The 12,046-nt window shown below is 50.8% G+C and overlaps 5 protein-coding genes across 5 annotated transcripts; 2 read left to right on the forward strand and 3 right to left on the reverse strand.

Annotated features, from left to right (window-relative positions):
* Positions 1-1,011: 1,011 nt before the first annotated feature.
* On the forward strand, positions 1,012-4,504 carry YALI1_C25452g (uncharacterized protein; the record flags this gene model as incomplete). The annotated part of the gene is made up of 2 exons (XM_068282457.1): positions 1,012-2,299; positions 2,346-4,504. The coding sequence occupies 2 exons, from the start codon at positions 1,012-1,014 to the stop codon at positions 4,502-4,504; spliced, it is 3,447 nt and encodes a 1,148-aa protein (XP_068138558.1).
* Positions 4,505-4,899: 395 nt separating this feature from the next.
* Positions 4,900-6,960, reverse strand: YALI1_C25512g (uncharacterized protein; the record flags this gene model as incomplete). Its single annotated transcript, XM_501971.3, has 1 exon — positions 4,900-6,960. One exon carries the CDS (start codon positions 6,958-6,960, stop codon positions 4,900-4,902), a length of 2,061 nt encoding a protein of 686 aa, XP_501971.3.
* Positions 6,961-6,982: 22 nt separating this feature from the next.
* On the reverse strand, positions 6,983-7,249 carry YALI1_C25513g (uncharacterized protein; the record flags this gene model as incomplete). The annotated part of the gene is made up of 2 exons (XM_068282458.1): positions 6,983-7,086; positions 7,129-7,249. 2 exons carry the CDS (start codon positions 7,247-7,249, stop codon positions 6,983-6,985), a joined length of 225 nt encoding a protein of 74 aa, XP_068138559.1.
* Positions 7,250-7,302: 53 nt separating this feature from the next.
* YALI1_C25515g (uncharacterized protein) lies at positions 7,303-7,649 on the forward strand (the record flags this gene model as incomplete). Its single annotated transcript, XM_068282459.1, has 2 exons — positions 7,303-7,405; positions 7,468-7,649. The coding sequence occupies 2 exons, from the start codon at positions 7,303-7,305 to the stop codon at positions 7,647-7,649; spliced, it is 285 nt and encodes a 94-aa protein (XP_068138560.1).
* A 1,793-nt stretch (positions 7,650-9,442) lies between these two features.
* YALI1_C25560g (uncharacterized protein) lies at positions 9,443-11,836 on the reverse strand (the record flags this gene model as incomplete). The annotated part of the gene is made up of 1 exon (XM_501973.3): positions 9,443-11,836. One exon carries the CDS (start codon positions 11,834-11,836, stop codon positions 9,443-9,445), a length of 2,394 nt encoding a protein of 797 aa, XP_501973.3.
* Between the last annotated feature and the right edge of the window lie 210 nt (positions 11,837-12,046).

Here is a 12,046-nt window from a genome sequence, read left to right on the forward strand (position 1 = left end):
CAGGGTCGTCTCTGAAACCAAACAGTTTCAAACTTGCAGGGCGACACCTGAGGTGGCCGTATTAGAGGGTCATTCCACTCCGTGCTGCACGTTTATTATTTCCATAATTAGTCTCTTTCCTGGGGAGCATTTGCTTCTTGCAACGATTTTGTCATTTCCAGTACTTGACATATTTTGGGTTTCGAAAAGCGAGCCTCCTATTTTTTTTTCGGCGATTTTGACAGAAGCTGTTTATGCTGCCAAGAAACGGCATTGACGCCAAAATAGAGGTGAATGAAGATAAAAAATCGATCCGCAATGTGTTCAGAGACTCGATTATTTTAATCTACTCACAATTCTCCGCTTTCTATGCTTTCCTCACACCACCAGTTGGGTTGTTACATATTCACCGAATAATATTATCGGTAATTAGGGTATTAGGTTTTTCAGGTTCCATCTGCATCATGCAGCTTTCACGTACCTGCTCTCTCACACCCTACATGTCACACAACAGCACTCTCACAAAAATGCATCCGCACCGAGTCGCAAAAAGAAACGATAACCAGAGACGATACCAAACCACAAAAATAAAAACTCCTGCAAGACGGCCGATGCGGTCTTCGGCATGAATCAATGAATCGGTCGACTGCCTGACACAGACCCTACAGGTTGCGATCAGTTCAAACTTGCTGGAAAAGCTGGAAAAGCTGGAAAAGCTGGAAAAGCTGGGAATACGAGCCCGGCGATGACTAGAAAATACCACAATATTTTCCATGTGACTCAATTGATTTGAATTCATGGATTATTCGCACTTTCTGGTCACCCAAAACTCACCCGAACGATGCGCGTTTCAGCACGGCAACCAAATAAACTACTCGCATCGGTTTGAGACAAGGCATGGCGACGTGCGTGTGATGGCATGGAAAAGGTAACAATGGACTTCACTCCACGTTATATAACACCCTGGGCCACCTTGGATTCAATCCACACACATTCGCTACTGTCCTTCATCTTGTGCTCTACGACTGCGCAATGAAGTATTCAATCATTCTATCAGCAGCTGTGGCTCTGGTGGCAGCCGCACCCAGTCCCCAGCCTGCTGCCAACGATGAACTAGTACCTGTTGTTGAGCAGCAGGGACGAAACATCCGACTGTTTGGCCGAACCTTCTGTGCCCGAACTTATGGCTACGGCTCCCACTGGGGTCACTGCCCTGAGCATACCAAGTGGAAGCCCAAACCTTCTGGAGGCGGTGGTTCTCAAAAGACCTGTCCCGCCGACCAACAGACTCTCATTACAACCACTACTACTCGATACAAGGGCTACGATTGCCTCACTGATACCATTGTCGTCACCTCTTGTCTTCCTACTCCTACTCCTGCCAAGACAACTAAAGTTCCTCCTCCCAAGCCTACTAAGCCTGTGGCCAGTGGTTCCGGTGATTGCACTACTAGATATTCTACTTCTACCCGATACGAGGGCTGGAAGTGCGTCACTGATACCATCACACAGGTGGATTGCTCCCCCTCTGCACCCACTCCCCCTCCCAAGACCAAGCCCGTGTCCAGCAGCTCTCTTGACTGTCCTCCTGAGTCCCAGACTACTAGCTACTCCACCAAGACACGATATGAAGGCAGGAAGTGTATCACAGATACTGCCACAATTGTTAGCTGTATTCCTCCCGCTCCCACCCCTCCCCCTCAGACTAGTGTCAAGACCACTCCTTCTGGATCGCTGACTTGTCCTCCTGAGCAGCAGACCACCATTGTGACCACATCTACTCGTTACAAGGGTTGGGACTGCCTCACTGACACTGTCACTCTGACACAATGTGTGCCTGGATCTTCCACCAAACCTGAGAGTGTTGTGTCTACTGCCACCCCTCCTGTTACCACTACAAAGGTCAAGCCTACTCCTTCAGGTTCTCTGACCTGCCCTCCTGAGGAGCAGACCACAATTGTGACCACCTCTACTCGTTACAAGGGTTGGGATTGTCTCACTGACACTGTCACTCTGACACAGTGTGTGCCCAGATCTTCCACCAAGCCTGAGAGTGCTGTGTCTACTGGCACCCCTCCTGGTACCACTACAAAGGTCAAGCCTACTCCTTCAGGTTCTCTGACCTGCCCTCCTGAGGAGCAGACCACAATTGTTACTACCTCTACACGCTACAAGGGCGGGGACTGTTTCACTGACACCATCACTCTGACCCAGTGTGTGCCTGGCACATCTACCAAGCCTGAGAGCATTATCAGTACTTCTGTTCCCGGTTCTTCTATTCCCGGCTCGTCTGTTCCTACTAGCTCAGTAGACAGTACTAGTGAGTATTTTTCCACATCACAGAATTTCATCCTTAACTAACATAGCACCTGCGACCATTCCTGGCTCTTCTTCCACTCCCGATATTCCCACTTCTGGAGTTGAGACTGGTTCCACTGGATCTGTCACAATCCTTACTCCTTCTGACTCCAGCACGGAGACATCCCAGAAGCCTACCGACTCTTTGCCCCCTCATTTGACTACTTCTTGGGTGACTAAAACAACTACATTCACTACTGGAACTACCGTCTACACTACTGAGTACACAACTCTTACCACTTGCGAGATTACTCCCTCGTCTACTCCTGCCACTGAGACCACCCCTGTTGATCGTGCCACCTCCAGTGTTCCCGTCGAGTCTTCTTCCGTCCCGGTTGAGTCTTCGGTCCCCATCACTGAGTCGCAGCCCACTCCTACCTCTGAGACTCCTGGAACTTCTTCGGCCCCCGTGGAGACTTGTCCTACTGGTGAAACTATGAGCACCATCACTGTGCCTCATACCAAGACCGTGACTGAGGGAGGATCTACTATCACTACCGTTGTGACCAAGACCAAGACCACTTGTGCTCCCCCTGGATCTGAGACCCTCCCTATTGTCTCCACTGGAAGTACATCTGTGTCTCCTGTCTCTTCTGGACCTGCACTTTCCACTGCAAGCGAGTCTGTACCTGTCTCGTCAGGTCCTTCTCCTTCTACTTCTCCTGATACCACTATTGAGCCCACTGTTGAGCCCACTGGCAGCGCTACTACTGAATCCCTGCCTCCTCACCTTACCACAACCGTCATCACCGTCACTGATACAGTCACTACTGGCTCTACTTTCTACACCACTGAGTACACTACAATCAGCACATGCCCCATTACTGATGTGGAGTCGACCGTGAGCAAGACTACCCCTGTGAATACTGAGCCTACTCAATCTGAGTCTTCTCAGCCCGGACCTTCGCCTTCTACTGGCGTGGTTCCTCCTGAGTCGTCTGGTCCTTCTCCTTCTACAGGATCTGTTCAGACTACTGGTTCTATCGTCACAACCTCAGGTTCTGTGTCCCCTGAGTCTTCGCAGCCTGGCCCTTCTCCTTCTACTGGTTCTGATGTTGAGTCTGTCACTCCCACCACCCTGGAGCCTACAGCCAGTGCCACTACCCAGACTGGTTCCGAGAGCAAGCCCTCCCCCACTGACTCCGGTGACATCACCTCTTATGTTCCCTCTGTTACACCCACCGGCCCTATTACTGTGACATCTCCTGGCATCTCATCCCCTGTGACATGTCCCCCTGACCAGAGCACCTCTATCGTGACGAAGACAATTACAGGACTAACTACAGAGAGTGGCTACACAGTTGAGTGTCTCACTATTATGACCGAGGCCGTCTGTGTCACAGGTGAGGCCACCACTACCAACTGGATTACCTACCAGCCCACTCCTTCTGCCGAGTCTTCTGTGATCCAGTCTTCACCTTCTGGGTCAGTTCCTCCCGTTGATACTACCCCTGTTCAGACTACCGGTGCTGTCGAGTCTTCAGGATCAGTTCCTCCTGTTGAGAGTACTCCCGCTGAGTCAACAGGACCAGTTCTGCCCGAAACCTCCGCCTCTGCTCCTTCCTCGCTTCCCTTCCCCGTGACGTACGTCACCACTGAGGTTGTCACCACCGAGGTTGACCAGACTACCGTGTTTACCACCCAAACTCGAACTATTGTCTCTTGTACCCACGAGGCTGGCTGTGTTGGTAGTTATGCTACTGGAGAGGCTGCCCCTGAGCCCACTATTCCTGCTGGAGCTCATGAGAAGCCAGCCATGCCCGAGGTCTCTCAGGCTGTTGATGTTCCTAACACCACTCTCAAGCCTGTTGGTGTCGTCCCTGAAGAGTCTGGAACCTCTCCTACTCCAGCTGGATCGGCTGCTCCTGGCGAGCACGGTGAGTCTACTCCTGGTGAGCACGGTGAGCACGGTGAGCACGGTGAGCACGGTGAGTCTACTCCTGGTGAGCACGGTGTGCACGGTGAGTCTACTCCTGGTGAGCACGGTGTGCACAGTGAGTCTACTCCTGGTGCCCCTGGCACCCCTGCCGAGTCGGCTCCTACCCAGGCTGGAACTCCTGGCCAGGCATCTTCTGCCCCCTCTGCCCCTGAGCAGGCCAACGGTGGCGTGTCTCTCGGACTCCCTCTCGGTGGTCTCTTCCTGGCTGCCCTCCCCTTGCTCATTTAAGCTGGGTAAACTATTTTATTAACTCTCATAAATTGTAATTGGTACCTCTCAAAAAAGTTGGAAATTGTAGGTACAATACGCCGTATCTGCTGTAGTTAGTTACTCGTCTCTTCCTGCACCTCCCTGTAGTCCATGAAAGCTCAACTACTACGTACATGTAGGGTAAAGAAACCCAGGTGGTTTATTATTGACAGTTAAACAGAAGACATCAAATTTTTCCAATCTTGCTCTAAAGCTCTTCAAAGGCTGCTCAAAAACTGCTCAAAAACTGCTCAATACCTTCTCAAAACTGCTCAAGAGACTGCTAGGTTGGTAAAAATGCTCAAATACTAAATTCATTACTCATAATATATATGTTTTCTCAAATAGAGACCGGCCCTACAAGACTCTCTCTCTTACATCTTGCAAGATCGGCAGTCCTTGACCTCGACAGATCGGTTGAAAGTCTGATTAGACTTGGGGACATCGACAGAGGGGTTACCGGTGAAGAAGTCGTTGGGGGAGAGGTGGACCTTCATGATCTCACAAGGCATTACGGGAAAGTCCTCAACTCGCGGGTGGTGAGTGAGGCCGAAAGAGTGCCAGAGGACAACGTCGTCGTTTCGGACGTTCTCGTTTCGGGCAACAGCATCCTGAACACCACCGATCTCGTTGGCAGATTGGTTGGTCCAGACACCGCCGGCGAAGAACTCCTGGTCCTTGTACTTGGTGACCCAGTAATGGTGGGTAGCGAAGGCAGCCCGGGATCGAGCAATGGAGCCGGGTTGGGCGTATAGCATGGCAGTGGCGAGACCTCCAACCTTGTATCCGACGGGGTTGCCAGAGATAGGGTTGATCTTGTTTTCGTTACAGATCTTGAGATATCGGTTCTTCTGGATGTCCGAGTCGAGGTAACAAGACTTCTCGATGGGTGTCTTGGTGTTCTCAAATGCGATACCATGGGGGTTCTTCTCGTCCCAGGGCAGAGAAACGGTGTCGTTGACATAGATGGTGTTCTTGTGTCCGTCAATGGCAGGGTCCATTCGCATGTTGAAAATGTGCTGATGAGAAGCGGCGAGAACACCAGGAGAGACAATGTTTCCGAACTTGGACTTCTTGCCGGCATCAATGAGCTGGGTGGATACAATACCAGTGGCTCGAATCTCCAGCTGGATACCAGCAGACTGGTCAAAGTGCCAGGCGAAGATGTACTCGTAGTTACCAACGGTCAGAATGGTTTGGAGAACCAAGATTCGTCGTCGGGTGATGGCAACCACGTCGGTTCGGTAGTTGGTGTGCTTCCAGCCAATACCATCATCTTGTTCGTGCATGCAAATGACGTTCTTTCGGGTGAAGACGTTACCCTCGGGGTCGCAGACGTTGCCGTCAAAGTACTTGATAGTACCGAGACAGTCGCAGCCCAGAGTCAACTCGTTGGCGCACTTTCCTCCACCACAGTCACCAAAGTCAAAGGCCATCTTTCGGTGGAGAGGAGGTCGGGGATCGGCATAGGGAACAGCCATTTCGGACATGGAGAGTCGGTAGAATGTGGATCGGCCGTCGTAGTGCACGTCGTGAATGACGAGACCCTCTCGAGGAGTGAATCCGACTTTGAACTGCCACTTCTGCCAGTTGACATAGCCGTCCTTGTCAATGTTGTAAGAAGGTCCGTCGGGCTGGATCACGTTGTAAGGCTTGAGGTCGGTTCGCATCTTGTCCTGCAGCTCAGGCAGGTAGTCGTTGGCGACACAGTGCTCGATGCAGTTCTTGCCCTCGGTTCGGGTGTCGTAGTTTCCGACGCCCTTGACAGCGGCATCGTCGTCGTCGCCACCGGTGGCGCAGAAGTCGACTCGAACCAGCTTCTTCTCGAGCACGTCGTAGACAGGCACGAAAGGAACGGGGAAGGCGTACATGTTGGAGTCCTGGTGGTTGGTCTTGGGGTCTCGGCAGTAGACCAGCATCTGCATGAATCGGGGCATCTCCAGCTCGGAGTCACAGCCATACATCCATCCATCAATGGTCAGGTTGTCGATGAGGTGCTCAAGACCACACTTCTTGATGGCGTCCTTGACCAGAGGATGGGCGAAAGCGGCCTCGAAGGCCTCGTTGGCCTCCCAGGGGTCGATGGGAGGATGGATACCCTTCTTGATGACCTCGTTCTTGATGACGGTGCCTTGGGTCACGTCGATCCAGCACTGGTTGACGAGCTTGTCCTGGAGAACGTAGAAGATGCAGTGGGCCACTCGGGGAGGAGGAGTGGGGTTCTTGCCGGCTCGCTTAGCAGCCAGGAAGGGGGCCATGAGGGCCTTGGGGGGTTCCTCGGTGCCAATGGACTTGAGGTGGAGGGTTTTGCCGTTGTGGGCCTTCTTGACCACGGTCACAACCTTCTCCATCTCCGGCACGGAGAGTTGATCGAAAGGGTGGGGAGTCATTGTGTTGATGTGTGAGTTGAGAAGCTCGATGCTAAGATATGGCATCCAGAGGGAGCAGATCGGGGGTTTAAATATATCGGTCTACACGCGGTCCTTTTTGTGATTTTTCAAATCTTAGGGCCCTCGTTTTTGCGGAACATAAGCTAAACTTTCCGCGCCTCTGCAGAATTCCTGCATTAGTCTATGCAAGAGGATGGTGGTTCTTATCAAAACGCCAACATCTGAGCGGCGATTGCCTAATTAGGAAGGTGTAGCAGTCGAGCGACACCCACGCAAGAGTCTTGACAACAGGTCTACTCCGCACCCAAGGCCGCTGTTGGGGGATTGTTGGCATTGCACAAACCAGTAGTGTCTTCTGGGGCCGGTTTCATGTCATTTTTGTGACAGATGGGCAATTTTTGCCCGTCCAGTGTGCCGTCTGTTGCCACAGTCTCACAGTCTCCCACCCAGCTAAGCGCACGTATCTCTCTACCCCAGAATTGGGATAAGGGTAGGGGCTGCGAAGCCTTAAATTAAGCTGATAGTAAAGTCCGGTGTTCGAAACCTGGACAGGACCAAATTATTTGGAGCTATTGAGGTTGGGTTTTGGGCCGGGAACTGCAGATAGGAGTCGCCACACGTTATTTCTACAATGTGTCCGGTTTCTGGTCTTATCTGCTCACTCCATCTGGAGATACAGGTCCTCTTGTTTTTCGATTACACTATCATTTATTCGTCCTGAGGCTCAGCATTAGCTGCATTCTAATGCACTATTGAAACCCAAACCAACAGCCATGACTGATTAAACGTTTCCCCACAAATCGCAGACAAGCAGTGTGTGGACAAAACCAGTAGGGTAACGTCCCGGCCGATGTAACAAGTGGGTAGGACGCCCGATTTACGACCGGCGAGAGGGGAGTGTGGAGAAGCGGTGATATAGCAGAGCGAGCCAGGGGTCCGGTGACGGGTTCAGCAATGGACACAGTGACCCAGTTCGGCTGACAGCAGTAATAAGCCATTAGATCGGACAGAGTCTGTCTGTCTTTCTTGGGCGTATCAATAACCACCGCATCTGTCAGCACCCTGTTGAGGTAGCTGGGACTATCTCGACTCGAGTCTGGTCAAGGTACTGTACGCACTTGTGTCATTGCGTTATGGTGAGTGCCGGGCGTCTGTATGTATTTGGAGGTGGTTGTGGTTCTCAAGACGTTCAGAGGGCACTTTGACGCGGCACTCCGAGGACGTCAGAGGACTGAGGACTCGAGCTACAGTACGAGTACTTATAGAAACCGATATTTGCTCGTCGAGCTGGCTCGTTGAGCTATGGTCTGAGATCTTGAGTAGTCTTACCCTGATACAGCAACCCACAGCCCAACATGTCATTGTTCAGCACCATTCCAAGATGAAGACCAATTCACGGATACGACTGAAATGTGTGTCTCATAGTTCATGGCACACTTTATTCATGGATCTCGTAATCAGAATGGTACACTTTGTTCGTGAATCTCTTCATTTTTCCATTCGTGCGCCGCATTCTTACTCACTTGTCTGTACCGACCACCATTGGATATCTCGTTATCTAGCTTTCAACTCTACCAGTGCCAAAAACGACGATCGGACGTTGAGGCAGGAATTGCAACTCCGACACCTCCGAAAACGTCCTGCTAAGCGCCCTAATCGCAGACCTGATAACTAGGCTGACACGTCTTGGCAATCTAATCGCATTACATAAACCGTTGGTCACACCTTGGTCATGATCGACACCATTTGTCATCTATCTACACGTCCAGACACACCATTTGTCTTGTTTCTTGTTTCCGCGGTGAACCTACTTGCAGGCCCTTGCACTACCAACGCCCACCGCGCTTATCTCGGAACAGCCATCCTCAATAGGCAACACTAAGTGTTTCGGAGGCGGCAAACTCTACCCAAATCGGGCAGTGCTATGCGAAACCCGGACTCACACTGTGAAAACAGTGGCCTCATATTTGGCCCTTCCATAACCGAGTCTGGGAGGCAGAAACGAGATATCAGGGCGAGTAACTGCTGGTTCGAGTTTTTGTGTGTACTTGTACCTGTACAGATATCACACGCAAAAATCGCGCAAAAATGAGCCTCTTTCTTTTTTATTAAGTCACATTCTTGACTCGAACCTGCAACAAGTGAGGTCCTGTTTATGGACACTGTTTGGGTGATATATGCAGTGAGGGGCTACTTGTACAGTAAATCGCGATTTTCATTATTTGTGGAAAAAATAAATAAAAACCAAAAATAATAAAATAATTGAAAAATATGGACACATTACGACTGCTCAAACTTGTATCATGTTGCACTTGCATCAAGTATTGGACCCCAAGAGTATGTACTGTGTTGTACTGTATGTACATACTATCCACATGGTCGTCTATCTAAAGACACGCAATTTGGCTTGTATCAATAATATCATTCTATCAGTTCATTATGTACTAAATCATTGCGCAAGAGAAGCCCAGATAGAGAGCAAACCACTCTTATCAACGCCTATCAGGCGTCAATCTGGATAAACATATCAGGCGTCAATCTGGATAAACACATCCTTGACGTGATCCTGCTGCATCCGCTGTAGAATGGTCTGTTTCACCTGCTTGGAACTGGCATCCTGCTGCAACTTGACGTGAATTGTGCCTCGAACGGCTCCTCCATCGCTCCAGAACCGAGGCTCATCGTATGAAGCAACTCCCGGCATGACAGAAATGTCGTTCAGGATGTTTCGAATCGTGTACTCCTGCGAGTCTGTCAGAGACAGAAGCAGAGTCTTGGCTGCCGTGCTCACAAGAGGTAGAGCAGACAGGAAAATCAAAATAGCAATAAGCATAGAAGCCAGAGGATCGAAACCCGACCAGCCAAAATACCACGTGAGGATAGTTGAGATAATCACTCCAACCGATCCAAGAGTGTCGGCCATAATATGCAGGTAGATACCATAGGTGTTGGAGTTGTGCTCAGAATGGTCATGTCCTCCATGGCTGTGCCCGTGGGAGCACTCCTCACCTGGGGCATGACCGTGATTGAACACAACAATGCCAACAATGTTCACTAGCAGACCCAGTGCAGAGACAACAAGGAGCTCGGCAGTTCTCTCAAGCTCAACGGGATTGTAAATACGCCCAAGGGCCTCGATACACACTCCTCCAGCAATAGCCACCAGAAGGCAGCCGTTTGTGAATCCGCTGACAGTCTCCACCTTGCCCAGACCGTAAGGGAAACGGGACGAGGGGGGCAGCTTGGACAGAATCGAGGCAACAAGACCCACCATGAGAGCGAGACAGTCGAAGAACATGTGGATGGAGTCGGACAGGAGACCCAGAGAGTGCGAGAGGATGGAGTAGAGAAGCTGGATCAACATGAAGGAGAAATTGAGCAGCAGAAAGTAGAAAATGTTTCGTGTATCGCTGTGACTGATTATCGAGTCGATTAATCCTGGTCGCTTTTTGATAGACTTATCGGAAGCGTCCTCTCCATCTTCCGAAACCAGAGTGGGAACGAAGATGGACAATCCACAAACAAGAGCCTCGGAGGGAGTTGCACGGGACTTGATGGACAGATCCAGAGTGAAGCCAATAAGGGACGAAAAGACACCGTTAATTCGGTTGGGCTGCAAGTCTCGCTTGGCAATAAGAAACACACCACAAGAGCCACAAGCGACAACAAGCAGGATGATCTGCTCGATTGTAAGAGACACAAAGAGAGCGGTGGGAATTGTGATGAGCAGACCCAGAGGGATAGCCTGAGAGCTTGGAGTCTCAAGGTTCTGCTGAAGAACAAAGACAGCCACACCAAGAGCGAGATATCCGATTGCAAAGTCCAGGAGAGGGCCTCCCTCCACGACGACATCGTGCGCAATCGAAATGAGCAGATACACCAGGTACTGCCAGGACGATCTCCACTCTGGGACCTTCTTGAGAGGGACGTTCAAGGACACGAAAACAATGGCAGTGACTCGAGTGGTTCCTAGAAAGATGGCCGAAATGACAAGAGCAAAGATCCCCGCCGTCAGGACCACGGTATTTCGAGCTCCCTTCCTTGTGCCGATAGTATGCTTGATTCCAAAGAGACGGAACACACCCGCCCAAAAAGTCGTGCATCCTGCCACCAGCAGTGCAGAAACAATAGGCGAGAGCACATTGAGCTGGAGACAAAGAAGCGAGGTTGCCAACAACGAGGTCGGCAGCGAGATGAACGACGGAATTGACTGTAGTAATGATGACAGTGGCGGAATGTGGATTTGCAGATCGGGTATCTCTCTGGGATCATGGCTGTGGCTGTGTCCATGACCGTGAGAACAACTTCCATGGTCGTGAGTATGTGTATGTGTATTGGTGAGGTTGTGATCGTGAGAATGATCGTGACCATCATGGGTATGCTTGTGGTCGTGTGTATGAGCATGGGCATGGCTGTGATCATGAATGTGGTCCTGAGTATGGTCGTGAATGTGGTCGTGAATGTGGTCGTGAATGTGGTCGTGAGTGTGGTCGTGAGTATGGTCATGGATATGACCCAGAGGATCGTAAACCGGAATTCTGGGTTCGTTCAAATCACAGTCGTGGTTGTGGATAACGTGATCGCACTCCTGTTTCAACGTGTCCAGCTCCACAGCCGCTTCTTCTCGGTCCTCAGAGTTGCGGATCTCTCCATTCACCAAAGTTCTTCTCCGACTCCGCATCGGCAGAGCCTCATCATAGCCCTCCTTTACCGGGTCCAGCTTGCTCTCAAGTGTGTGGTGGTGGAAGTCGTTCAGCAGCTCGGGCACATTGAGAATACCCCATGAAGGCGTTCTCATAGGCCCTGCAGACGACGGTCCACTGGAATTGGCGCCGAGATTGCCGTACTTTTTCGCTTTGGCCATCTGGTCGGAAAATGACTCCGGCATGTCGATCTTAAGCCCCGTCGGTCTTTGGCTCATGCTGGTTGCTGTGTAGGAAGTTGTCGTGTTATATAGTCAAGTCTCGTTGTCGAGGTGATGATACATGTGTGTGGTTATGCACTATTGGTAACCTTAAAACGTGTATGACGTAGGAGATTTAGATTCGAAGGAGATTCAGATTCGAAGGAGATTGCAGACCGCGCAAAAAGAGTGATAAATGCACTGTACACTGAATAACCAAGCCATTTC

The sequence above is a fragment of the Yarrowia lipolytica genome, chromosome 1C, assembly GCF_001761485.1.
Source record: "Yarrowia lipolytica chromosome 1C, complete sequence".
In the NCBI taxonomy this organism is placed as follows: domain Eukaryota; kingdom Fungi; phylum Ascomycota; class Dipodascomycetes; order Dipodascales; genus Yarrowia; species Yarrowia lipolytica.